Source organism: Bubalus bubalis, chromosome 18 (assembly GCF_019923935.1).
Source record: "Bubalus bubalis isolate 160015118507 breed Murrah chromosome 18, NDDB_SH_1, whole genome shotgun sequence".
NCBI classification, from domain to species: Eukaryota; Metazoa; Chordata; class Mammalia; order Artiodactyla; family Bovidae; genus Bubalus; species Bubalus bubalis.
Window position 1 is genome coordinate 23750916 of NC_059174.1, and position 27141 is coordinate 23778056.

At 42.5% G+C, this 27141-nt stretch overlaps 2 protein-coding genes across 10 annotated transcripts in view; one reads left to right on the forward strand and one right to left on the reverse strand.

Annotated features, from left to right (window-relative positions):
* The window catches only part of BBS2 (Bardet-Biedl syndrome 2), a 95750-nt gene extending 77588 nt beyond the window's left edge, over nucleotides 1-18162 (forward strand). For 2 of the 7 annotated variants that reach the window (XM_044931874.1, XM_025268688.2), the window contains exons 6-17: nucleotides 656-769; nucleotides 844-930; nucleotides 4086-4221; nucleotides 4467-4606; nucleotides 5838-6006; nucleotides 6098-6269; nucleotides 6935-7064; nucleotides 12261-12392; nucleotides 12859-12996; nucleotides 14747-14859; nucleotides 16446-16594; nucleotides 17696-18162. In XM_044931874.1, coding sequence (XP_044787809.1) covers nucleotides 656-769; nucleotides 844-930; nucleotides 4086-4221; nucleotides 4467-4606; nucleotides 5838-6006; nucleotides 6098-6269; nucleotides 6935-7064; nucleotides 12261-12392; nucleotides 12859-12996; nucleotides 14747-14859; nucleotides 16446-16594; nucleotides 17696-17802 — 1587 coding nt within the window. In that variant the 3' untranslated portion in view covers nucleotides 17803-18162. Of the gene's footprint in view, nucleotides 1-655; nucleotides 770-843; nucleotides 931-4085; nucleotides 4222-4466; nucleotides 4607-5837; nucleotides 6007-6097; nucleotides 6270-6934; nucleotides 7065-12260; nucleotides 12393-12858; nucleotides 12997-14746; nucleotides 14860-16396; nucleotides 16595-17695 lie in introns of those variants that run through there. The other 5 variants (XM_025268689.2, XM_025268690.2, XM_006053666.3 and 2 more) reach the window with 5 other exon arrangements.
* A 6157-nt stretch (nucleotides 18163-24319) lies between these two features.
* OGFOD1 (2-oxoglutarate and iron dependent oxygenase domain containing 1) overlaps nucleotides 24320-27141 on the reverse strand; it is a 30215-nt gene continuing 27393 nt past the window's right edge. For 2 of the 3 annotated variants that reach the window (XM_025268693.2, XM_006053663.3), the window contains 3 exons: nucleotides 26002-26124; nucleotides 25521-25579; nucleotides 24320-25040 (listed from right to left, as the gene is read on the reverse strand). In XM_025268693.2, coding sequence (XP_025124478.1) covers nucleotides 24879-25040; nucleotides 25521-25579; nucleotides 26002-26124 — 344 coding nt within the window. In that variant the 3' untranslated portion in view covers nucleotides 24320-24878. Of the gene's footprint in view, nucleotides 25041-25520; nucleotides 25580-25995; nucleotides 26125-26767; nucleotides 26960-27141 lie in introns of those variants that run through there. The other variant, XM_006053664.3, reaches the window with a different exon arrangement.

Below are 27141 nucleotides of genomic sequence, written 5' to 3' on the forward strand. Positions count from 1 at the left end.
TGGGTTGCCATTTCCTTCCCCAATGCATGAAAGTGAAAAGTGAAAGTGAAGTCACTCAATCGTGTCCGACTCTTAGCGACCCCATGGACTGCAGCCTACCAGGCTCCTCTGTCCATGGGGTTTTCCAGGCAAGAGAACTGGAGTGGGGTGCCATTGCCTTCTCCAATGTTTTCTTCTAGCAAACAGTAAATTATACCTTGGAAAAGTATACTCTTAAAAGATATTTAATTGTGGATTTTATAAGTCCTTTTAAAATTTAGACTGTAAGATATTGTAAGTTAAGGAAATTGAAATAATCATGAAAATATTTTGAGCTAGTGTGTATCAATTTAACATCAATTTTACATACTCCAGATCTTGTGTACATAGTCTATTTCCTCCTTAATTCCTCGATTTTATTATTTAAAAAAATAATTTGTTGAAATTTGCTACATATGCTTGATCTAAAACAGTAAACTTTGTGAGTTTAATTCTTATGATCCAAATCTGAAATAGAGGACATGGATCATAGAGAAGAACACATTCCCCACTAATGGGTTGGAAGTGTATTTAAACCTAATTTTAACACACTTGTAGCAAGGTATGCAGTTTTATAAAGTCACTTTGCACTAAATTGAGCCTTAATGAACTTTATCTTTTTCACTATTTTTTGCAGATCATCACCTCTCTTTGCCCCATGTATGGCAGTCGATTTGGTTATGCCCTCTCCAATGGCACCGTTGGAGTTTATGACAAAACAGCCCGATACTGGAGAATTAAAGTTTGTATGATACATTCTCTGATATTCAGGGATTTTATACTTATTGAGGGACTTCTATACTAATTATTGAAATTCCTTTTCAGTCCAAAAATCATGCCATGAGTATTCATGCTTTTGACCTTAACTCTGATGGAGTGTGTGAACTGATAACTGGTTGGTCCAATGGGAAGGTAAGTTTAAATAGTAGTGTTCAAGTATAATTTAAAGTAATAACTATCTGAGATATATTGGCTGTATGACTCCGAACAATAACACGAGAATATGCACTTGAGTTCCTTGGCTGTGCTTTCAAATTTAACTTCATAATCTTCCTAGATTTTTTCTTCCTGCCCTGGTAATCAACACTGCAGAGTGAGTGAGTGTCCTTTCAGTTTATAAGCCTTATTTGAGGGAAGATCTCCAGGGAAGGTCTAAATCCCTTTCTTGAAGGAATGGGAATCAATTTAATCAAGTTGATCATAGGCATAGGCAAGTAAAAAAAAAAGGATTTTTAGTAAGCTAGTAGTGAACTGTGGAGAAGAAAATGGCAACCCACTCCAGTACTCTTGCCTGGAGAATTCCAGGGGCGGCAGAGCCTGGTGGTCTGCTGTCTATGGGGTTGCACAGAGTTGGACATGACTGAAGCGACTTAGCAGCAGCAGCAGCAGCAGTGAGTATGTAGCTCTTTTCTAGTAAATCTTCAAGTTTGACTAAAATCTTAGAATTAGTGGGAAGAGTTATGTTATCATTGTTTTCCAAGCTATAACTTCAAACTAGGAATTTTTTTTTTTGTGCTTCTTTCCTTTTTTAACTTCAGATCAGAACTTTGTACAGTCTCTTGGCAAGCCAGGATTGCCTTGTTAGAAACTGCCGAAGGAGCTGCCAGATCTCCATGGATACCGTTTGCCCTAGCTCTCTCATCTGTCAGTGCTGATTGCCTGAAGGAGATCAGCTAGTTCTAGCTTTTCTTCTTTGATTTTTCTTCACTTTTGGCCAGTGTCTTGTAATCTTCCTTTGGGTGCTGTGTGAAGAGCAGATTCTAAAAAACCGTTATGTTGGTTCCTACTTCTCCACTTGGTTTTGTTTTTGGTGTAGGTGTTAAAAATTACAAAGGAAGACTGTGTAGTTGCTTATTAAGAAACTTGAAAACCCATAAAAGGGGACCCTATTTTGGGGGAATATAAATTATTATGATTGATCCAAGAATTAGAAAACTACTTGACTTAAGTTATCAAAACTAACCTTCAGATCTGACTCTAAACCTTGAAGTCTGTCTAGTTAAATGCTTTCAAAATTTTAAGAAATTTCTATTACATAATCATAATTTGTATGTTCTAAGCCATACAAAAGATAAGCAAACTATACAGTTCATGATATAAGTGGAACAGTTGGTATCTGCACTCAACAGAAACAACATTAAAAGGAATATAGATCCACCAGGTGAACATAGGTGCAGAATTACTTAATTTAAATACAACTAGCCAACTAACTTTTTCTTTAGTAGGTCACTTGTTGAGTTGGAGGGTCATCTTTTCCATGGCAAAACTTTCATGTTGGATAAAGCAAAAGACTAGAAAATCCACAGAAATACAGATTTGTAGCCCTGTTTCTTAGTTAGCAAGTTAACCCTCTTATTTGCTAAATACTGCGGAAACGCAGTGCTGAAGGTCATGGAGAAGTTAGAATGAAGCAAGTTCAGTTCAGTCTGAGTTCGAGGCTTCTGTTAATGTGTGAAGAACTCTGGTCAGTACAGGCCATTCATTGCTTTACTAGCTTTAGCATCCATAATTTTCAGGCTGACCTGATGTTGTTATTAAGAGCATGGTATTCTCCAGCCAAGGGGTAGGAGCTGGTAGTAAGCTATGACCTAAATTAGTGTGTTTTTCACTGCAAAATTTTGCCCAGAATGCTGTTTATAAAAAGACAAAAATAGTGGTCACTGAGATGCTTGCTCCGTTAGATTTTCTGAAGCTAGCCTTTTATCATGGAGAAGGCAATGGCAACCCACTCCAGTACTCTTGCCTGGAAAATCCCATGGACGTAGGAGCCTGGTAGGCTGCAGTCTATGGGGTTGCACAGAGTCGGACATGACTGAAGCGACTTAGCAGCAGCAGCAGCAGCCTTTTATCAATAATGCATGTGTTCTTGCTTAGAACAAAAGCTCATTTTAGGTGGTTATCCTTCCCTGTTGTTTTGCGATGCGTTCGTTTCTGAAGGGTCAGTGATTTATTTATCTGCCTCCTTTGGGAAGAGGAGATGTGGATGATTGTAGGGCTCTCTGCAGTATCTCAGTAGTTCATGTGGCAAAGGGACCTTAAACAGGGCTATTCCAGAAGCGTGAATGGTGGGAGACTAGGCTTGCTTGGCATTTTTCAAACTTTAGATATAGCTGGGGACTTCCCTGGTGGAACAGTGAGTAAAACTCCACACTCCCAGTGCAGGGGGCCCAGGTTTGATCCCTGGTCAGGGAACTAGATCCCATGCTGCAGATAAGAGTTTGATGCCACAGCTAAGACACAGCGCAGCCAAATAAATAAAAATGTTAGGTGTAATGTATTTTATATATTTATATATAATAAAGGTGAAATTTGTGTATAGAGCTAATATGTCTTGTATACCTCTATGTGCCAGTCCCTGTTCTACCTGCTTAACACACGTTAACCCTTTTCGACCCTGTTACAACCCTGACGTGTAGATACAGTTACTTTCCTCATGTTCTTATTGTTGATCTCCAGATGAGGAAGCCAAGTCCAGAATGGTTAAAGAGGTTTGCCCAAGATCCCACAGGTAGTGAGCAGCAAAGCTGGAATTCGAACCTGGGAAGTTTGGACTTTCACAGTTGTGTTATGTATTTTCTAAAAGTACTGTCTCTCAGCCAACCCCCTTCTCCAAATGAAATACTAGGCCAGTATGTAAAACAGCTTTTAAGAAAAAACAGAGCTGAGTGAGGTTCCTTGGCCCCCTGGTTCTAGGTATGTATTGAGAAGCCATAGGTGGGGGGGGGGCCTTGGAGTACTCATTAAAAAAAATTTTTTTTTTTTTAATTTGGCTGCCTTGGGTCTTAGTTGCAGCTTGAGGAATCCTTCACTGCTGTGTGCAGGCTCTCTCGTTGTGGCGAGAGGGCTTGGTTACCCAGTGTCATGTACGATCTTAGTCCCCCACCAGGGAACAAACTCTCATCCCCTGCAATGGAAGGTGGAGTCCTAACCACTAGACCACCAGGGAAATCCCCTCCTTGGAGCCCTCTTAAAAACTTCTAGACTAAAGCTGATTGAACTTGAAAATTTTGTGTCATTTTTAAGAACCTGTAGCAGAAGCTGTTTTCAAGTTCTTGTTCTATTTTTAGGTCGATGCTCGAAGTGACCGGACTGGGGAGGTGATCTTTAAGGACAACTTTTCATCTGCGATTGCTGGTGTGGTGGAGGGAGATTACCGGATGGATGGCTGTCAACAGTTAATCTGCTGCTCGGTGGATGGAGAAAGTAAATCGGGACAGGAGAGATCTTTGAGAAGTCAGATTTCTCAGTCTAGTTGGGTCAGAATCCCGGGAGATTCACCATAAAGTGTTTGTGTTGATACCCTTTCATCCTAATAAACTCACCTGAGTTGGGGAAATGAGAACTTAGGTTTTAAGACTAGGGCATTGATGACTTAAAAGTAAGACCTGACTGTGCCTGGGCCCTCCCTCAGTCCTATGGTTTTTTTTTTTTTCCCCGCCTCCTGTCAGTCCGAGGCTACCTGCCGGGCACGGCTGAGATGAGAGGCAACCTCATGGACATCAGCGTAGAGCAGGACCTGATCCGAGAGCTGAGTCAGAAAAAACAGAACCTGTTGCTGGAGCTCCGCAACTATGAGGAAAACGCCAAGGTTGGACCCGATGGGATGGGCACGTGGGAGGCTGAGAGTGACCAGGAGGATGGGCGGTTGGGAAAGGAGGCTCTCCGCATATGGCGGGGCATGGGCTCCCCCTTCCCGCTGGTGGGCGGGCAGATGGCCCGGCCTTTCTGCCAGTGTCAGAATGAAGAGGGCACGTATCCTTTAACCCAGAAATCCCTCTGCCGGGGAGCTCAGCCAGAGAGAGATTTGCACGACTGTTCAAACACATTGCAGCACTGTTTGTAGCAGGGAACAGGTGGGAGTGATGGTCACTTTTGGTCAGTCATAGAGAGGGTGCTGCTAAGTCACTTCAGTCATGTCCAACTCTGTGCGACCCCATAGACGGCAGCCCACCAGGTGCTGGAGAATATTAAGCAGCTCAAAAGAATGAAGTATATACACGTGGACTAATGTGGAAGGATGTCTGGTATTATTGAGTGAAGGGAAGCAAGAATAGTGTGTTTAGAGTATCTTTTTCAACCACAAATAACATAAACATGGACACCTGCAGAGACTCTGGGTCTGCTGTTGTGTGTGTGTGTGTATACGTGTGTACATGTACTTATCCAACCAGCTGGAGGGTGAGCTGGGGAGTAGGATTTTAATTTGTCCCATCATGTATAACTGTTTGAATTTGCTACACTAAGGGAGTTTCTTTAGTCATTTAAAACAGAACAGTACAGGCGGGTGGCTTCCCTGGTGGCTCAGTATAAGGACTCCGCCTGCCTGTGCAGGAGGCATGGGCTTGACCCTCATCGGGAAGACCCTGGTGCCTCGGGGCACTGAAGCCCAAGCCCGTGCGCCACGGCTACTGAGCTAGTGCTGTAGAGCCCGGGAGCTGCGAGTGCTGAACCCGAGCGCCCTAGAGCCCGTGCCCTCAACGAGAAGCCACTGCAGTGAGAAACCCGCGCATCGCAACTAGAGCAGCGCCCTCGCCGCAACTAGAGAAAGCCCACACAGCAACGAAGACCCAGCATAGCCAGTAAATAAGTTTTTTAGAACGTAAAAGGCGTGCTGGGGGGCAGTGGTCCCTAACCACAGGAAGGGATGAGGGTCTTTTCCTTTGGGAAAAGGCCAGGTTAGAGCGAGAGCACGAATGAGGTCACTTCTCTGACGCTGAAAGACTCAGATGAATATAAGATACAGGGGATGTGTCTTCTGAAGCCAAATAGCTATATTTAAAATTGACATGAGTTCACTGTTCCGGGGACTAAGTTGGAAGTGGGGGGAGTTACGTGTTTTGCAGGCTGAGCTGAGCAGTCCACTGAACGAGGCTGATGGGCATCGGGGCGTGATCCCGGCCAACACCAAGCTCCACACCGCTCTCTCCGTCAACCTGGGGAGCGAGGCGCAGGCCGCCCATGCAGAGCTGTGCATTTCCACCTCTAATGGTAAGGTGTTACTGACACACAGCTGGTGGTCGTTGGCACCCGTGTCGTCTGGGAGCGGCTCTTGGACTGCTGTCTTCTCTTTTCCCTGCAGACACCATCATCCGAGCAGTGTTGATTTTTGCGGAGGGCGTTTTTGCGGGTGAAAGCCACGTGGTGCACCCCAGTGTCCACCACCTCTCCAGCTCCGTCCGCATCCCCATCACACCTCCCAAGGACATCCCCGTGGACCTGCACTTGAAAACCTTCGTGGGCTACAGGAGCAGGTGACCCTTTGCACGTCGCAGGTCATGTCCAGGCAGCACTGAGAGGACAGCAGAATGTGTAGATTTCCCCTCTTGCCATGGATTCTCCGGGGCCAGAGAAGCCACTTAATGGCTCTTTCCACCCAGGCAAGGTTTCCCATGACTTCTTCTTTCTCTAATTTGAAATCTTTCCAAAAAATAAGTAAAAAGTATGTAAGTTTGAAATGATTATTTCTGGCTTTAGTCAGATGATTTCATATTCACAGCAATTCCAAAAGTACACTTAATGGATAGTTTTGGCATCCAAGACTACAGGGGTTTAGGTTCTGTTACATGACAGCCATATGTAACCTCAGCCAGTGAAGAAAAGCACTAGATTTGTGGAAGATAGAAACCTTTCCAGATTCCTTTTTGGGTGTTGTAAACCCTGGGTGCATGCATATGTATACACAGACTCACGCCTCTAAATCCCCAAACCCATTACTGTGGGACTTGAACCCTCAATTTTTTTTTTTTTTTTTTTTTGAGGCAGGGGTGGGGGGAAGAGAGTAGACAGTTTCTTTAGTGAAACCCTTAAGTAACAGCTTGATCACTCAGTAGTGACCTTATGTTTATCTGGGGGGCCTTTCCCTTTGAAATAACATTCAACACAAACAGTTCTCTTCTATCCCGTTGGCTGGCCGTAGCACCCAGTTTCACGTGTTTGAGCTGACAAGACAGCTACCCCGATTCTCCATGTATGCGCTCACCAGCCCGGACCCTGCCAGGGAGCCCCTCAGTTACATCAACTTTATCATCGCAGAACGGGCCCAGAGGGTGAGTGTCTGGCTTTTCTCTTTGCAACCCTTTTGCACTTTAGAATCTTTGACATTATTTCACAGAAAAGGGGAAATTACACCAGTGTGTTATTTGGTAGCAGTAAATATGACATGAAGGAGTTAGGTTGGAGTTGGATAGTTTACAACAAGTACCAAAAATGTTGCTAAAATAACTTCTCCCATTTTGAAAAGGTTATTCAAAAATATTTATCTTGGCTAATCAATTCAGAAATATTTATTTTGAATCATTAATTCAAAGTTACTTACCTAAGCAATCCTTAGTCACAGGTGAATTCCTCTCAGTTTGTAACTGCTATTTTTTTGGTTAGTCCCTGGAGAAGGCAATGGCACCCCACTCCAGTACTCTTGCCTGGAAAATCCCATGGACGGAGGAGCCTGTTGGGCTGCAGTCCATGGGGTCGCTAAGAGTTGGACATGACTGAGCGACTTCACTTTCACTTTTCACTTTCACGCGTTGGAGAAGGAAATGGCAACCCACTCCAGTGTTCTTGCCTGGAGAATCCCAGTGACAGGGGAACCTGGTGGGCTGCCGTCTATGGGGTCGCACAGAGTCGGAAACGATTGAAGCGACTTAGCAGCAGCAGCAGCAGTGGGATTGTCCAGATCTAGTGTTTTAAGAGGAGCCTGCATCAGAATGGAAAGAGAGTGGCCCTTGGAAATGGGAATATTGTGGGGGTTCAAGTGCTAACTTAACTAAGTAAATTCTTAGGGGTCTTGCCCAATTCCCTTCATTGAGGATAGTATTACCTCACAGGGGGCCCCTGAGGATTACATAATTGGTATAATCAGATCAGATCGGATCAGATCAGTCGCTCAGTCATGTCCAACTCTTTGCGACCCCATGAATCGCAGCACACCAGGCCTCCCTGTCCATCACCAACTCCCAGAGTTCACTGAGACTCACGTCCATCGAATCAGTGATGCCATCCAGCCATCTCATCCTCTTTCATCCCCTTCTCCTCCTGCCCCCAATCCCTCCCAGCATCAGAGGCTTTTCCAATGAATCAACTCTTCGCATGAGGTCGCCAAAGTACTGGAGTTTCAGCTTTAGCATCATTCCTTCCAAAGAAATCCCAGGGCTGATCTCCTTCAGAATGGACTGGTTGGATCTCCTTGAAGCCCAAGGGACTCTCAAGAGTCTTCTCCAACACCACAGTTCAAAACCATCAATTCTTCGGCACTCAGCCTTCTTCACAGTCCAACTCTCACATCCATACATGACCACAGGAAAAACCATAGCTTTGACTAGACGGACCTTTGTTGGCAAAGTAATGTCTCTGCTTTTCAATATGCTATCTAGGTTGGTCATAACTTTCCTTCCAAGGAGTAAGCGTCTTTTAATTTCATGGCTGCAGTCACCATCTGTAGTGATTTTGGAGCCCAGAAAAATAAAGTCTGACACTGTTTCCACTGTTTCCCCATCTCTTTCCCATGAAGTGATGGGTCAGATGCCATGATCTTCGTTTTCTGAATGTTGAGCTTTAAGCCAACTTTTTCACTCTCCACTTTCACTTTCATCAAGAGGCTTTTGAGTTCCTCTTCACTTTCTGCCATAAGGGTGGTGTCATCTGCATATCTGAGGTTATTGATATTTCTCCCGGCAATCTTGATTCCAGTTTGTGTTTCTTCCAGCCCAGCGTTTCTCATGATGTACTCTGCATATAAGTTAAATAATCAGGGTGACAATATACAGCCTTGACGAACTCCTTTTCCTATTTGGAACCAGTCTGTTGTTCCATGTCCAGTTCTAACTGTTGCTTCCTGACCTGCATATAGATTTCTCAAGAGGCAGATCAGGTGGTCTGGTATTCCCATCTCTTGCAGAATTTTCCACAGTTTATTGTGATCCACACAGTCAAAGGCTTTGGCATAGGCAATAAAGCAGAAATAGATGTTTTTCTGGAACTCTCTTGCTTTTTCTATGATCCAGCGGATGTTGGCAATTTGATATCTGGTTCCTCTGCCTTTTCTAAAACCAGCTTGAACATCAGGAAGTTCACGGTTCACATATTGCTGAAGCCTGGCTTGGAGAATTTTGAGCATTACTTTACTAGCGTGTGAGATGAGTGCAATTGTGCGGTAGTTTGAGCATTCTTTGGCATTGCCTTTCTTTGGGATTGGAATGAAAACTGACCTTTTCCAGTCCTGTGGCCACTGCTGAGTTTTCCAAATTTGCTGGCATATTGAGTGCAGCACTTTCACAGCATCATCTTTCAGGATTTGGAATAGCTCAACTGGAATTCTATCACCTCCACTAGCTTTGTTTGTAGTGATACTTTCTAAGGCCCACTTGACTTCACATTCCAGGATGTCTGGCTCTAGATGAGTGATCACACCATCGTGATTATCTGGGTCATGAAGATCTTTTTTGTATAGTTCTTCTGTGTATTCTTGCCATCTCTTCTTAGTATCTTCTGCTTCTGTTAGGCCCATACCATTTCTGTCCTTTGTCGAGCTCATCTTTGCATGAAATGTTCCTTTGGTATCTCTGATTTTCTTGAAGAGATCCCTAGTCTTTCCCATTCTGTTGTTTTCCTCTATTTCTTTGCATTGATTGCTGAAGAAGGCTTTCTTATCTCTTCTTGCTATTCTTTGGAACTCTGCATTCAGATGTTTATATCTTTCCTTTTCTCCTTTGCTTTTCACTTCTCTTCTTTTCACAGCTATTTGTAAGGCCTCCCCAGACAGCCATTTTGCTTTTTTGCATTTCTTTTCTATGGGAATGGTCTTGATCCCTGTCTCCTGTACAATGTCACGAACCTCATTCCATAGTTCATCAGGCACTCTATCTATCAGATCTAGGCCCTTAAATCTATTTCTCACTTCCATTGTATAATCATAAGGGATTTGATTTAGGTCATACCTGAATGGTCTAGTGGTTTTCCCTACTTTCTTCAATTTAAGTCTGAATTTGGCAATAAGGAGTTCATAGTCTGAGCCACAGTCAGCTCCTGGTCTTGTTTTTGCTGACTGTATAGAGCTTCTCCATCTTTGGCTGCAAAGAATATAATCAATCTGATTTCGGTGTTGACCATCTGGTGGTGTCCATGTATAGAGTCTTCTCTTGTGTTGTTGGAAGAGGGTGTTTGTTATGACCAGTGCATTTTCTTGGCAAAACTCTATTAGTCTTTGCCCTGCTTCATTCCGTATTCCAAGGCCAAATTTGCTTGTTACTCCAGGTGTTTTTTGACTTCCTACTTTTGCATTCCAGTCCCCTATAATGAAAAGGACATCTTTTTTGGGTGTTAGTTCTAAAAGGTCTTGTAGGTCTTCATAGAACTGTTCAACATCAGCTTCTTCAGCGTTACTGGTTGGGGCATAGACTTGGATTACTGTGATGTTGAATGGTTTGCCTTGGAAATGAACAGAGATCATTCTTTCGTTTTTGAGATTGCATCCAAGTACTGCATTTCGGACTCTTCTGTTGACTGTGATGGCCACTCCATTTCTTCTGAGGGATTACTGCCCACAGTAGTAGATATAATGGTCATCTGAGTTAACTTCACCCATTCCAGTCCATTTCAGTTCACTGATTCCTAGAATGTCGACATTCACTCTTGCCATCTCTTATTTGACGACTTCCAATTTGCCTTGATTCATAGACCTGACATTCCAGGTTCCTATGCAATATTGCTCTTTATAGCATTGGACCTTGCTTCTATCACCAGTCACATCCACAGCTGGGTATTGTTTTTGCTTTGGCTCCATCCCTTCATTCTTTCTGGAGTTATTTCTCCACTGATCTCCAGTAGCATATTGGGCACCTACTGACTTGGGGAGTTTCTCTTTCAGTATCCTATCATTTTGCCTTTTCATACTGTTCATGGGGTTCTCAAGGCAAGAATACTGAAGTGGTTTGCCATTCCCTTCTCCAGTGGACCACATTCTGTCAGATCTCTCCACCATGACCCGCCCGTCTTGGGTTGCCCCATGGGCATGGCTTAGTTTCATTGAGTTAGACAAGGCTGTGGTCCTAGTGTGATTAGATTGACTAGTTTTCTGTGAGTATGGCTTCAGTGTGTTTGCCCTCTGATGCCCTCTTGCAACACCTACCGTCTTACTTGGGTTTCTCTTACCTTGGGCATGGGGTATCTCTTCACGTCTGCTCCAGCAAAGCGCAGCCATTGCTCCTTACCTTGGACGAGGGGTATCTCCCTCGTCCAAGGTAATTGGTATAATAGCACTTTGTAAAGTTTGCTAAGTCACGTCAGTCGTGTCCGACTCTGCGACCCCGTAGATGGCACCTCACCAGGCTCCCCCGTCCCTGGGATTCCCCAGGCAAGAACACTGGTGTGGGTTGCTATTTCCTTCTCCAATGCGTGAAAGTGAAAAGTGAAAGTGACATCGCTCAGTCGTGTCCGACCCTCAGTGACCCCATGGACTGCAGCCTTCCAGGCTCCTCCGTCCATGGGATTTTCCAGGCAGGAGTACTAAGGACTAGTAATACCTGTGGATTTTAACCTTGACTGGACTTTAGAATTCTCAGTGAGGCTTTTTAATCATGGAAATTCTCAGGCCCCTTAGTGGTCTGTGAAACTTGAAACTCTACAGGTGGCCCCTTCCAAAATGCCTCACAAGTGGATCTTATGTAGAACTTGTGTTATAAACCACTGTAAAGTATTACTATTATTTATATTAAGATTTATTCTTTACTTATAGTGTGGATGTTATCTCTGTGTGCGTGCAAACTTCATTTAAATGTTTTAAAGGATGCAGTGGAATGATTTTAAGCAGGCTAGAGCCACAGAAGAGCTCTCGTTTAAACAGAATTAGCATCATACTTGAATCGTGTCTACATTGCATATAAGGTTATGTCTAAGTAGGGGACTTCCCTGGTGATCCATCGGTTACAGGGCCTCGGGTTCAATCCGTGGTTGAGGAACTAAGGTCCCAAATGCCACACAGTGCAGCCAAGAAGTAAAACTAAATAAATAAATAAATAAATTTAAAAATACATGTCTGAGTAGAAAATGCATGCTATGGAACCAGATATAATTGTGCATGTTATTTATTACATGTATCAGGTGGGAAAAAGGAGTGTGAGTAGTGTTTTGGTAGGGGAAGAGTTGTAATTGTTGTTTTTTTAAACCAAGTAGTAAAACTAGAAAGAAGGGTAACTCTTAATGACCATACTTAAAAAATGGAAATTCATTTCACACTCTTCATCTTTAAGGTTGTTATGTGGCTCAACCAGAACTTTCTGTTACCAGAGGATACTAACATTCAGAACGCTCCATTTCAAGTGTGTTTCACATCCCTACGGAACGGTGGCCAGCTGTATATAAAGATAAAACTTAGTGGAGAGGTAATTTTTACTGTCATGGACACAGATTTCTCATGTAAACATTTATGACACTCAGTGTTAAGCAAGGTGGGTGACACCAATCTCAAGGTCGTAAAACCACGTGTCTCAACCTAGACTGTTGGTGTTATCACCTGACACAGGCGTATAATGCCGATGAGCGCGTTTTCTACCTCTCTCCCCCACTTCCCTTCACCTGTTTGTCACCTAGTTTGGGGTGGTTTAGGAATACAGAGGAGAACAAAAGGTTTTCATTGTTTGAATGATTCTGTTGTTCCATTTATAAGGCAAAAGGATTCTTTTTTTTTTTTGCCTGTTGCTAGAAATAATGTTTTCTTGAGGGCTGGACCTTATTTGTATTTATCATTGCATATAAATTTATGTTCCAATAAATGTGTTGAATATGGGGAAGTTCAGGTACTGTTCTAGCTGTCTGAGGGTGCTAACTTGTCTTTTTTCCTGTGGATAGATTACTGTAAATACTGATGATATCGATTTGGCTGGTGATATCATCCAGTCAATGGCATCGTTTTTTGCTATTGAAGACCTTCAAGTCGAAGCCAATTTCCCTGTCTACTTTGAAGAATTACGAAAGGTTCTAGTTAAGGTGAGGGCACCTGGTGGATGAATTTGTGAGAACACGGTGTTCTAATAATGTTTGCAATATTTCTGTTAATGAAACTACAAATGTACATATATTACATGATCAGGTCAGATCAGTCAGTCAGTCATGTCCGACTCTTTGCGACCCCATGAATCACAGCACACCAGGCCACCCTGTCCATCACCAACTCCCGGAATTCACTGTGACTCACGTCCATCAAGTCAGTGATGCCATCCAGCCATCTCATCCTCTGTCGTCCCCTTCTCTTCTTGCCCCCAATCCCTCCCAGCATCAGAGGCTTTTCCAATGAGTCAACTCTTCGCATGAGGTGGCCAAAGTACTGGAGTTTCAGCTTCAGCATCAGTCCTTCCAAAGAAATCCCAGGGCTGATCTCCTTCAGAATGGACTGGTTGGATCTCCTTGCAGTCTAAGGGACTCTCAAGAGTCTTCTCCAACACCACAGTTCAAAAGCATCAATTCTTCGGCGCTCAGCCTTCTTCACAGTCCAACTCTCACAACCATACATGACCACAGGAAAAACCATAGCCTTGACTAGAAGGACCTTTGTTGGCAAACTAATGTCTCTGCTTTTCAATATGCTATCTAGGTTGGTCATAACTTTCCTTTCAAGGAGTAAGCGTCTTTTAATTTCATGGCTGCAGTCACCATCTGTAATGATTTTGGAGCCCAGAAAAATAAAGTCTGACACTGTTTCCACTATTTCCCCTATTTCCCATGAAGTGGTGGGACTGGATGCCATGATCTTCGTTTTCTGAATGTTGAGCTTTAAGCCAACTTTTTCACTCTCCACTTTCACCTTCATCAAGAGGCTTTTGAGTTCCTCTTCACTTTCTGCCATAAGGGTGGTGTCATCTGCATATCTGAGGTTATTGATATTTCTCCCGGCAATCTTGACTCCAGCTAGTGTTTCTTCCAGTCCAGCGTTTCTCATGATGTACTCTGCATATAAGTTAAATAAGCAGGGTGACAATATACAGCCTTGACGAACTCCTTTTCCTATTTGGAACCATTCTGTTGTTCCGTGTCCAGTTCTAAAAGCTAGTATTCGAGAATTCATGAGTTAAAGGCTTTCTTTTATAAAAGTGAGTGGTTAGCTTGAGCACCTGCTTTCTGTGTTGGTTTGGAAGGATACTTGAAATATATATATGTTAACATTTTCCTTTGCCAGCCTTTCATCTTATCTGTTGTATATACTTTGCATTCTGTCTTAGTGCTTTCCCAGGTGGCTCAGTGGTAAAGGATCTGCCTGTCAATACAGGAGACATGAATTTGATTCCTGGGTCAGGGAGATCCCCTGGAGAAGGAAATGGCAACCCACTCCAGTATTCTTGTCTGAAAAACCGCATGGACAGAAGAGCCTGGCGGGTTACAGGCCATGGGGTCGCAGAGAGTCAGATGTGACTTATTGACCAAACAACAACAGAGAACCCAAAACCAAAAGTAAGGCTTGTGATTGGTCCCCACTTATAACATCCCCACCCCAGACCTCTAAAATGTTAGTATTTGTATGGCTTGGGCTCACAATGCTAAGATGTGGAAGAGCTTGACACAGAATGTCATTTTGAGTATTTCACTGAAGAGGAGGTGAAACAACAGAGGATAGTTAAGATAGAACAAGTGAATGGCAGAAAAAACAGGGCCTCGGTATAGAGAAGACAGTTCCTTCTCGATTTATTTAGTTTTCAGGAAGTTGGTGAGGCCTTTTAAATTCCTGGGTGTTCATGGTTTCCAGGTGGATGAATACCACTCAGTGCATCAGAAGCTCAGTGCTGACATGGCTGATAACTCTAACCTGATCCGTAGTTTGCTGGTCCGAGCTGAAGATGCCCGTCTGATGAGGGACATGTGAGTATGTACCATGGCCAGGACAGGTGCTTTTTCTTGCCACCTGTATCTCTAGGGCTCCCCATTTTATTCTCTCTCTGGCTTTTTTTTTTTTTATGGCAAAGAGATGTTGCTGGCCTTAGGCATTTGACTGTGCTTCCCTGGTGGCTCAGATGGTAAAGAATCTGCCTGCAGTGCGGGAGACCCAGATTCAATTCCTGGGTCGGGAAGGTCCCCTGTAGAAGGGAATGGCTACCCCCTCCAATATTCTTGCCTAGATAATTCCTGGATATCTTCCTTCCCGAGGAACCTGGCAGGCTGCAGTTATGGGGTCGCAAAGAGTCGGACATGACTGAGCGACAAAAAAAACTAGAGGGAAGTGACCAACCCCTAAAATTCCTTTTTTCTTGATTTATATTTCATTTAGAAACTGTCAGATGTACACGGTTTTTATTTTTTAAAGCCAAGTTGGTTGACATGTAATTTATAATATACACGTAGAAAATGTGCCCTTTTAGGTTTACACTTCAGTAAATTTGGGGAAATTTGTACAATTGTGTTGCTACTACCGAAATCAAGTACTTTTCCTAACCTCCAGTCCGTGGCAGCCAATGATTGAGTTTCTCTTCCTATAGTTTTATCTTTCCCAAACTGTCACATAAATGGAATCAGACAATGTAAATGGAATCCATAGAAGTGGAATCAACCTTTTGAGTCTGGCTTCTTTCAGGTTCCATAATGCCATTAAGGTTCATTTACGTTGTAAGTTACCAGTAGTTCATTCCATTTTATTGCTGAATATTCTATTGTATTGATATCCATACTTGGTAAATATCCCACCGATTAATTGAGATTTCGGTTGTTTCCAGACTTTGGTGATTGAGAATAAAGCTGCTATAAATATTCACATACAGGTTTTTTGCAGACACGTTTCCATTCTTTTGGGTGAAATGTGTCATAATGTGATTGCTGGGTTGTATAGTAAGTGTATATTTAGCTTGATAAGAAACTGTCAGTATTAGTCTGAAGCTTTATAGCCTGTCACCTTGCTGACTTTTCCCCACCCCTTGTATCATGGGCATGATAATTCTTGGTTCCTAAATTCAAACAAACCATGGATTAATAACCAAGGAAGGCCACTTGTCTTCCATTTATTTGGAAGAAACAGAATAGTTCATAGAATATTCTCAGTGTTTTCAAAGCAGACTTTAGTAGTTATCCTGTTTTAATGACAGTACAGCTAAAAATCTGGTTTGATCTTTTATTAAATGTGTCTGCTGCTGCTGCTGCTAAGTCACTTCAGTCATGTCCGACCCTGTGCGACCCCATAGACGGCAGCCCACCAGGCTCCCCCGTCCCTGGGATTCTCCAGGCAAGAACACTGGAGTGGGTTGCCATTTCCTTCTCCAATGCATGAAAGTGAAAAGTGAAAGTGAAGTCGCTCAGCCGTGTCTGACCCTTAGCGACCCCATGGACTGCAGCCTACCAGGCTCCTCCGTCCATGGGATTTTCCAGGCAAGAGTACTGTCTAAGAAGTTTGCAAATCTTTTCATTTAAGCCTGCCATACTGAGGTCCAGTGATGTTAACCTTCTATTGATGAACACAGGAAAACGATGAAGAATCGCTATATGGAACTCTATGACCTTAATAAAGACTTGCTCAATGGATATAAAATTCGCTGTAACAATCACACAGAACTGTTGGGAAGCCTCAAAGCAGTAAATCAAGCCATTCAAAGAGCAGGTCGTCTGCGTGGTAAGTCTCTTTTTGTAGCACTGCATTTCGTCTTCATTTCGGGGCGAGAACCATTAAAGATGGTGGTAGCTTCAAGAATTCCTATCAGGGCTTGTATCTATAAAGACGCCTTTCACATTCGAGTTGGTACCATTCACTTGAGTTCAGCCAGCCTACTGTTTGGCTTTAGTTAGTTTGCCAACTTCAGACGGTAAAAACTTTCAGTTCCTTTTTTTTTTTTTTTAAAGATTTATTTTTGGCTATATAGGGTCTTCATTGCTGTGCTTGGGCCTTCTTCAGTTGTGGCTAGCAGAAACCAGCACTGGTCCTAGGCGCTAGGACTTCAGTAGTTGGAGTGCACGGGCTCTAGAGCACAGGCTCAGTAGTTGTGGTACACAGGCTTAGTTGTCCCAAGGCATGCGGGATCTTCCCGAACTTGCTGCATCCTTAGAAGAAAAACTGAGTGACATATTCCCAAGAGGAAAGCCTTAAGTACTCCTATTGAAATCGGCTGTTTTGGGTCAGTGCTTTGACTTCCTTTTAGAAATAATCTTTGCTAAGTGGATATAAGCTTTGATCCTTTTCTGTAAAACTGACTCTTAAGTTTCTAGGTATAAAATGGTCTCTAGGCTTGGTTTGTGGTTGAAGTTACATATGAGAATATCTTTTTTAGGGAATGGTAAGATAAGATAAATCTGTACTATCTAGGACTTCCCTGGTGGTCCAGTGGTTGAGCATCCACCTGCCAGTGTGGCGTACGTGGGTTCTATCCCTGGTCAGGGAAGATTCCACTGGCCATGGAACAGCTAAGCCCGTGCACAACTACTGAGCCCAAGCACCCTAGAGCCTGTGCTCTGCAGCATCAGAAGCCACTGCAATGAGAAACCCATACACTGCAACTGGAGAGCAGCCCCACTCCTCACAACTCGAAAAGCCAGAGTGCAGCAACAAAGACCCAGTATAGCCAAAAATAAACAATTAATAAAATTTTTTTTTTAATTTGTATTATCTCTAACTCTTCTCTACCCTAGTTGTATGTTGTTTTTAAAGACGGCTTCTGATTTATAATTTCGCTTTAATCATCTTTTGGCTCATGTGGATATGGTGTTTCTTCTCTGACAGTTGGAAAACCAAAGAACCAGATGATCACTGCTTGTCGGGACGCGATTCGAAGCAACAACATCAACATGCTGTTCCGAATCATGCGGGTGGGGACAGCTTCTTCATAGGAGGGGAGAGACTCCTAGAAGAGGTTTCTGTAAACTTCGAGGCTGATTTGCTTTGGATCACATCCTGGTGAACCCAGGGTGCTGAGAGCAAAATCAACCTTGGTGAGTTGTACCAATGAAAAGACAAAGCATTGCCTCTTAGAAGTGTATTCACTTTCTATTTTTTTTAAATCAGTTGTACTGTTGCTGAGTAATACTGGTTTGTATGGAGGGAAACAAACACTTTTGAAACATTAGGGCTTCAAAGTCCAGTTTTTCTGTATGTATGTAAAATCAGTGTATAGATACATCTTTTCTTGAAATTGTAATTGTAATTAAAAATTATTATCTACTTTTCCATTAAAATGTAAAGGTGTTGCACTTTGTGTTGACTGTAAAATTCACATCAGGACTGCATAAAACCATTTGTATTGCGTGGAGAAAAACAAAAATTGGATACTCATTTTGTGCACCTTTTTTGTAAAACCTCCTATCAACTTATTGAGTACATTTATTTTTCAATTATTTTACTTGGCTGCATGGGGTCTTCACTGTGGCACAAGGACTCTCTAGCTGTTGTGCCTGGGCTCAGTAGTTGTGGCGCACAGGCCTAGTTGCCTCATGGCAAGTGGGATCCTTAATCCCCCAACCAGGGATCAAACCCACGTTCCTTGAACTGGAAGGCGGATTCTTAACCACTGGACCACCAGGGGGGTCCCAAATATGGATTTATTAACTTATTTACATTAGGAATGTTGTAGACTTGGGTCCAAAGATGGATCAAATTCTCTGTGTAACAAAACAAAAAAGTTTGGAATTTTCAGAGCTGAATGTGAAGGAGTGAATTCTTAAGGCAGTCACAGAGGTTTGGCTCAGAATTATCTATTCTTTTCTTCGAGTATGATGACTTCCTTTTCCTGTGAAGAGCAGGAAGCTAGAACAGATTTCTCCAGTTAGTTTTCAGCTGGTGATCGAGGTTTGATTGAGCTTCTGTTTCAGATGCAGTCATGTGACACTTGAAATTTGAAATCAGAAAAATGGGATGCTGGGCATGCGTTTGACCAGTGTGGGTTACAGCAGAGGTTCTCTGTCTCTGAGGCTTGCCCATTTAGCAGAAATAGATTCTGGATGGTAGAAGAGCTGGCATGATGTGGGCCTCTGAAGCTAGAGTGGCAGCTTCCTGGTTTTGCACAAGGTTTCTTGAATGGAGCAGTTAAGCTGTTCAGATCCAGTAGCAGTAGCTGATTCGGTGGCTCAGAGTCAGGCAGTCCTGTATTTATGTAGGTAATACAGGGGCCTCCTGGTTTCACAAGCACCTTCCTTCCTGATGTGGTAGGAGCAGCTCCTCTGCAGTAGACTAGAGAAGAGATTCTGGAATTGCATCCTACAGGTTTTTTGTTTAACTACCTTAGTAATTCTGTAAATCACCTGGCATGCTGTAATCCTTTTATTCAAATTGTCTAGCAAATTGTCTAACCTGTTCTCTGCATCAGAATATTGACCAATATGCAACCCCATAGAGAACATACAGAGGCTAGGCCTTTCCTCTGTGGTAAATTAACTTTACTAGTGTCCTCCATTTGGCCATAGAGGATTCTCTCTTCCATTTCTGAAATTTGAGCTTTTAGATTTCTAATTTTTATGAGACTAAGCCCCTATAACACCTTTTGTTTTGCACTTTGAATCTGTAAGCTCAAGACATCCTCATATACTATATTATCTTCCATAATCTCCAGAGTAGTAAAGTATCTCTTATTTGCTTCGAAGATGAGGAGACTGAAGTGCAGGGACTAAGTACTTACTAGAGTCACAGAGCTACTGGCAAAACTCAAGTCCCACTGTGGGGTCTTTTTCTGGTTAGCCATAGTCTGACTTATACCTTTTGAGATGATGATCTCTAGTTGGTGCTGGTTTTTCTAAAAGCATTTGCTTTTTATTTTTTAAAATTCTATTTATATATTTTGGCTGCGCTGGGTCCTCGTTGCTACACATGAGCTTTCTCTTGTTTCAGCAAGCGGGAGCTACTCTCTGGTTTGGTGCTCGGGCTTCTCTTGTTGTGGAGCCTGGACTCCAGGAGCACAGGCTTCAGTAGCTGTGGCACCTGGGCTTAGTGGAATATGAAATCTTCCCAGACCAGGGATTGAACCCGTGTCCTCTGCACTGGCAGCCAGATTCTTATCCACCAGACCACCAGGGAAGCCTGGTGCTGGTTTTAAATTGTATGGCATTGTTTATTTTTAGGGACCCTTAAGGAATCATCTCATTAAAGGTCATTCTGTTGTTCTTCAGCCTGCAAACTCCTTAAAACCTAAAAATATTCATGGACAAGGCTTGAAGGAGTCAGTCTGCAGCAGGGTATCTTTCATAGTCCTGATCTATAGATTATAAACAGGTTATTTTCACATTAATCTAATCCTCTTGTTATTGTCTCTGAGCTCAGAGAGGCAGAATGTTTTCCACAGGGTCCCAGTGCTTGGTAAGTTGCAGTGTGGAGTCTGAAACCAAGTAGTCATGGCCCTTTCTGCTATTTCAAACTGTTCCCCAGTGAGTAAATGCTAGATGAGATGAAAATTGTTCATAAAACATTAATCCAGGATAATGACAAAAAGGATAAAACTTTTTATCCTCTTAGATGTCATTCATGTTCAGCTTAGGGAAAAGAAAAGTGTTTGGTTATCAGTTAGTTCTCTATTTTGTTGCTGTATTTTTCTGTGGTGAGAGGATCTGAGTGCCTTTTAGAAGCCACAGCTTAAGTTCTGTTTTGTTGCTGAGTTTTGTTGTAGCTTTAAGTGAACGCTCTGCTTTCATTTAGAAGCTTGAGGATTCTGGTATCTGGGAGGATGCTTCTTGGTGTCCTTCTTCAGGGGATCTTCCCAACCCAGGGAGCAAACCTGGGTCTCCCACATTGCAGGCAGATTCTTTACTGTCTGAGCCACCAGAGAACCCTCTGGTACATCAAGGCTCAGTTCAAATGCTCTCTCAGGAGACCTTTCCTCTCCCATGTCTGTTCTTTAACTCTTATTATATTCTATGTTTATATAAATCCTCTATTAAGTGAGAGCAAAGGCTGCATCTTAACCAGCTCTGTCCTCCTGTGGTGCTGCGGCAATCCGTCGAGCAAAGAAAAGCATCTGCTATTCTCCGTGAAGTGTCTGTTCTCAGTGAGCCTGTCAGTAGCTCCAGAAGTGAAAGAACTAGGACCTCGACAACTATTATGCAAACCTATGGGCTGCCGTCTGTAGGGTCGCAGAGTCGGACACGACTGAAGCGACTTAGCAGCAGCAGAAGTACTGTACCAGAATGATTTTCAGCATTATTAACATTTCACATCTTATAATTAGCAGTTACAAATCTGCCAGTGCAGAGTCCTGTGATCACAAAACTAAGTCAGCTCCAGTCTCACTCTGACACTAGTGTACAGTAAGACACCATGCAGCCTGGTGTTTCGCGTTTTTGCCTCTTCCCCATCTGGCCCCTGCCCACATTATATGCTGTAGCTCATGAGTCATCTTTTCATCTGTGTGGTACAGAAATCTGCTATTCCTGAAATGAAGCCACATGGGCAAGTTCCAAGTAGTTTTCTAAACTATTCTGTGTGGACTGATTTTATATCAGAGAAGGAATCATCTGTTTTTGTAGGAATGTCCAGTTCACACAGGCTGAAGGGCCTGCCTCTGGTGTCACTCACTCTACCAAGAACCCTTTTAACAGGGTTTGTATTTTCTCATTCAGTTGTAATAGTGGAAAGTATATAACGATAGTGAAGAGAGATTGCAGCCAAAACTTATTTGTTGAGGTAATGCTGGTCTGGCATAGGCAGCCCAAGCATTGTTATTTTTCAGTACTCTTTGGGAAAGAAATACACATTCAGAGGAGTTTGGGAGGCAAGCTATAAGGTGTAGAAAAGCCAAGTTCAAAATGTTAACAGCCTCTTTCTTGTCTGCATTTATTTCATTTTTCTACATCTTTAAATGAGGGACTGAAATTAGATTATTTATAGGCTTCTTCCTTAAATACATAATTTTCCTTCTCAACAGAAATACTAATATGCTCTCAAAATAACTTTATGAAAATGTTCTTAATTTACATAATGGTTGACACGATAAAGGAAATCTGTCAAGGGGACTTGACCTTACACAGCTGTAGGGAGTGGCAAAGTTATCTAAATTTTCTAGTCTGATGCTGGAAGCTGAAGTGCACAGGACTGGCAGTCGCAAAAGTTGTAGAGTTGGGAAGAACAAGTTGGAGCCCACCAGGACACATTAAAATCTATGCCAGTTCTTGCCTGACCTTGATGGTGTAGGGAGACCCTGCATCAGAGAAGTCAAAAGAAGAGCCAATGGAAAGTGGAGCAGCTGCAGGCGCAGACGTGGATTCACACTGAGAAAGTGAGCCACCAGCGAGGTTATTCAGTACAGTGTGTGTGAGGCACAGAATGACTACTGCTTCGTTCTGGCCCTCCGTATCTTGCACAGAACTTGTGGCTCAATCTAACTGGAAACCCACTCCAGTATTCTCGCCTGGAAAATCCCATGGACAGAGGAGCCTGGTGAGCTATAGTCCATGGGATCGCAAAGGTTCAGACACAATTTAGTGACACTTTCTAACTGGAAAGAGGTTTTGGAATCCTGGGAAATGTGGTTCAGTCTAGCCAAATTGATACATTACACAGCACACAGTGGCTGCCACAGGCTGGTGGGATTCCAGGTGACCTTTATGTTTTTATATGTTGTGTTTTTCACAATGAACATGTATTACAGAGATAATCTGATAAGAAGAGCTATTCTCTTTGGGGGAAAAATATCTTCCTTTATTGAAAGGAATTATAAGAATTAAGAGATGACATTTTTACAGGTGAGCTTCATAGCTTGAACCTGCAAGAAGTAAGTATAAAAAAGATGCCCATGTTGTAATTCCTCTTTTGCTGCTTAACAGTTGTCCACAGTGGCTCCAGGCCCTAAAAAAACTAAGGTGAAGAATGAAATACTAAGGAAAAACAACTTCATCATCACTGGGTACCTTCAGTGCAGAGAAGCGACCTGCAAGTTACACAATCCTTCGCAGCCTAAGAGGTACCGTAGGTGATGTAACCGACAGCAACATCACAGTCTGGCTCTCAGGGATTCTCTCCCCCTGGACACCAGAGTACTGTAGTGTATGGAAAATGTGTTGATAGGCCATAAGCACACTGAGATTAAGGAGAATGTAATAAGTACATTTTAATGCTTGTGTAGGATGCTAAGACTTAGACTCAGTGCTCCAGAGCTCTTAGATGTTACCTAGAACAATGAGTCTCAAACTGTTTTCCATACTTGGCACACACCCGCTCAGCCCTATTCCTGGGTTTATGCCACTAACAGAAACATATTTTTATGTTAACAAAAGTAATATTACAGGATGACCTTCAGTCTGCAGGAACTTAAAAGGCAAGCTCGGAAATTTCAACCAACAAAGTAGTAGCTGTAATCCCACCTGAGTGTCACTATGCTATGGTTAAAATATTGTGGTCCCCAAACCAGTATGCGTGAAAAACGGTTCCCACCATGTCAGTGGGAAAGACAATATATAAGAACCACTTCTAGGTATTATTTTAGTTCATCTTTTAAAAATTACTGTTTTATAACAACCAATACTGAATATTAGTATAGGAAGTATGTAAAGTTTATAAATACCCCATATAATAAACATACATGCTAAAACTTTTTTTTTTACCAATTAAGGTGCAAGATCAAAATTTTGAAACCATCAGCCTAAAGAAAGTGAAACTGTCTTCATTTAAATGCAAATTTTAGTACTCAAAGTTTTAGGAGATAAAAAGGACAAAGCTCAATGCTTTTCCTATTAATTTGTAAAATCCAAAATAAAAGCTACTGCAGTAGCTCATAATAAATGTAGAAAAGAAAAAGTTAACAAGGAGATAGCACTGGAATGGAATGAAAACAGCATCTTTCGATTAATGATGCAGTGACACTGAGCACCCATGCATGCAGGTGGCAGGCATCATACAATCCCCTTCAACAGTTCAGGGGAAAAAGAAGATAACAAAGAGGACCGCCGCCTGGCAGTCCCACATGGCTTTAACACCTGCTCTCTTAAAGAAAGGCCAGTTTGACAGATGACCCTACAGTACTGGGAAATCAAAGTCACACGTGAGATTAGAATCATTTGGCTACACTGGAGGTGCGACTCCAGCATGGAGCAGTCATGGGCACCTGGACACCACTGCACAGGGCATAGCAGCCATCCTTGTCACTGACCATAAGTCTCTCGGGGCCACGTGGTTTCAGACCAGGCTATCTTCCAAGGGAATATATTAAACGTTGTCTTAAGTCTATACAGTCCAGAGTCACAGTGAAACAAAGCCATAGGCAGTGGGAGGAAGCTACAGGGGCCCAGAATCAAAGGGGGTGTGAGGTTCTATAATCCTCTAAACCAATGACATTGGGAAGCACAGAAACTAGTCATAAATTTATGACTCTCTCTCTCTCTACACACACACACACATACTTTTAAAAAAATCAACCATTGGAAACATGGATGAAGCTTGAAGATTTTACACTAAGTGAAATTAAGCCAGTCACAAAAAGACAAATATTATTTGTCTTCTGAGGAACACGAGTTAGTAGATACCTAGAGACACAGTAGAACGGTGGCTTCCACAGGCTGGGGGAGGGGGAAGCAGGGAGTTACTATTTAATCAGGACAGGACGGTGGCGAAGGCTGCATGACCACGTGAACGTACTTAATGCCACTGAACCGTACACTTCAGAATGGTTAAAATGGTACATTTTATGTCATGCATATTTTACCTCACACATTTTTTAATCATTGAAGAAGCCAATATGGAAAATGAAGAACTGAATGTTAAAGACAAAACCCTTTAAAAAAAAAAAATCAAGAGGTAAGTAAGTACCTAGCTCCAAGCTCAAGGTCTAAACCGATGACAATCATTATGAGCCCTACTAAAGGACAGTCACACACAGTTTTAAGAGCGCTGTCACACAGGTCACCTTGTGGCTCTCCTTCAGGCGACGTCTTAACTCTTCCAGCTGGGCCAGTACTCAGGAAAGGTCTTTTTCCAGCTTTGCCCTGCTTTGTCATTCGTAATAGACAAATGAAAAGTCCCAGAAGCCTGTTCTGTTTGGGAAGCTTTTCTTTTGTTCTAGGCTTCGGTGGTTAATGTGCTTGACAAATTTCAGAGTTTCTCTGTCTCTGTAGACCAGTGCCAAAGAGTTGTTTTCTGGATTCACTGTTAGCAGCTGAAACAGGTAAATACAATGATACATCAGAACACAGATTATTCTCACCTCTTTTCTTAAACAGATGTTTCCATATCAAATACTCAAACTCTGGTGACAGGGATCTTTTAAAAGATCCTTTATTAGTGCTATTGCTCTGGCTGTCAAGACATATTCCAGCAAGCCCCGTTCCAGTACATCCCCAGAAAGGTTTTACCTAATGCATCTAGGTTTTCCTACCTTCAAAGAGTCATGAAAATGTACCACCTGACTCTTCATTTACTTGGAATTTCTCAGCTGGGTAGAATGCCTAGGGATTATCCTTTAGCATCTTTACTGCATGCTGAGTACTTTCTACTAGAAATTAGAACCACTGCCAGACAGAACATCATGGATTTATCAGCTAAAGACACTGGCAGAAAGTCATACAAGTTGGGTCGCTGAAGAATGAAAACATTTTTAAGAACTAAAAAGGATGGTTTGCTATCAGAAGCAACTTACCTCTTCGTCTTCTCCTTTGGCAATGTAGGAGGTAAAGCCACCATACTCTGGCTCCCAGCCTTACAAAGGGCAAACAAACAGCATTCAGAAAGCTCTCACTGCAAGTTACATCATCTGTTTGAATCATTGATTCCATGCTGCTTAACACTGGGGGATCTGGGAGTTGAGTCGTACCCAACTCTGACTTAAGAGCTTGAATTTATCATTCAACCAACACTGAGAACCGAAAACTAAAATATAAAATATACCTGGAAGGACACTTACATAAAAGCTCTGGGGGGTTCCTTAGGAATTATTATTTGGTCCATCTCCTATACCTCGGTCATGGGTACAAATAGTACTCTGAGCTGGAAGACTGAAATTCATGACCCTTAAGACCCTTCCAACATAGAGCTCCTGTGATCTGAGATCATAACCAAGGCAGATAACTTGGAATTGGTTCAGTTAGAGAGGGTCTCTCGGGAGCGACTGTCCCTCTTACCTTCACAGCCACAATAGAGCAGTAAGTCCAGGGCAAATTCAGTCTTGCTGTTGTCATGGATTAAAGTGTAGTGACCAGTCTTCCAATGCCTCAGTTCCCCCTGGCATGTGGGAACACTTGATTCTAAGAAAAACATAACAGGAGGTCAGAAAAAAATACCTTGATACCACTGCTAGATTGCAAAAGAATGATAATTAGGAGCAGTACAGCACTAAAGAGAAACCATTTCTATAAACCTAAGCTGACCTGTAGCTCTATTATAATATATATAATGCATCAGCCTTATAATGAAAAAAAGTTGACTTTATTTCTCTTTACCATGAATTTCAGATGGAGTATATAATTTAGTTGCCCCCCCACTCCATTTTTTAAAATAACGTTTAATTATTTTAAGTAGAATTTTTTAGAGCAGTTTACAGAAAAATTAAATTTCCCAGAAAGTACAATTCCCCTATCCCTGTCACACACAAACCCTGCCCCTCCCTATCAGTTTCCTCTAGTGTTACCATCCTGTCTTAGTGGGATGGTTACAGCTGACCAGTATGGAGAGACTAGTATTAACTGATGTCCACAGTTTACAGTTTACAGTTAGGGTTCTCTCTTGGTGTGTACATTTTACTGGTTTAATGTCATGTGTCCATTCCATCTGTTTAAAAAGATGATTAAATTTCCTTTGCTTTTAATAATTTCCTTCTACCTATTTGTCCAAGTTCAAGCAAGTTTTTCTTAGGGTGATACTGGTTCTCAGCAGAAAGAAACCACTCACCTTCCGCTCCTTTCTGTTCTTGTGTTCTAGAGTAAGTTTAGGCAAAACCAGTGGTATTTCTCTCTACCATCTGTACCACTGTTAGCCTAATAAAACTGTTAGCTGGCCGTGCTTCCTGCCCAAAATGCGCTTCCCACAGATCTGTCTTGTCATTCAGATCTGAGCTTCGGATGACAGTGCATCCAGATTGCCCTGCATCCAAGAGATAACCCTGGTCAGTCCTCCACACATAAGCCTACTCAGATTTCCTGCACCGCAACTACCCTTATTTGACATCTTGTTGTTTGTGTAGCATTTAATCTCTGGCCTCTCCCCTACTACAATATATGGGCTCAGGGAGAGCTGAGACCTTGTCTGTCTGCTTCTCCAAGTCC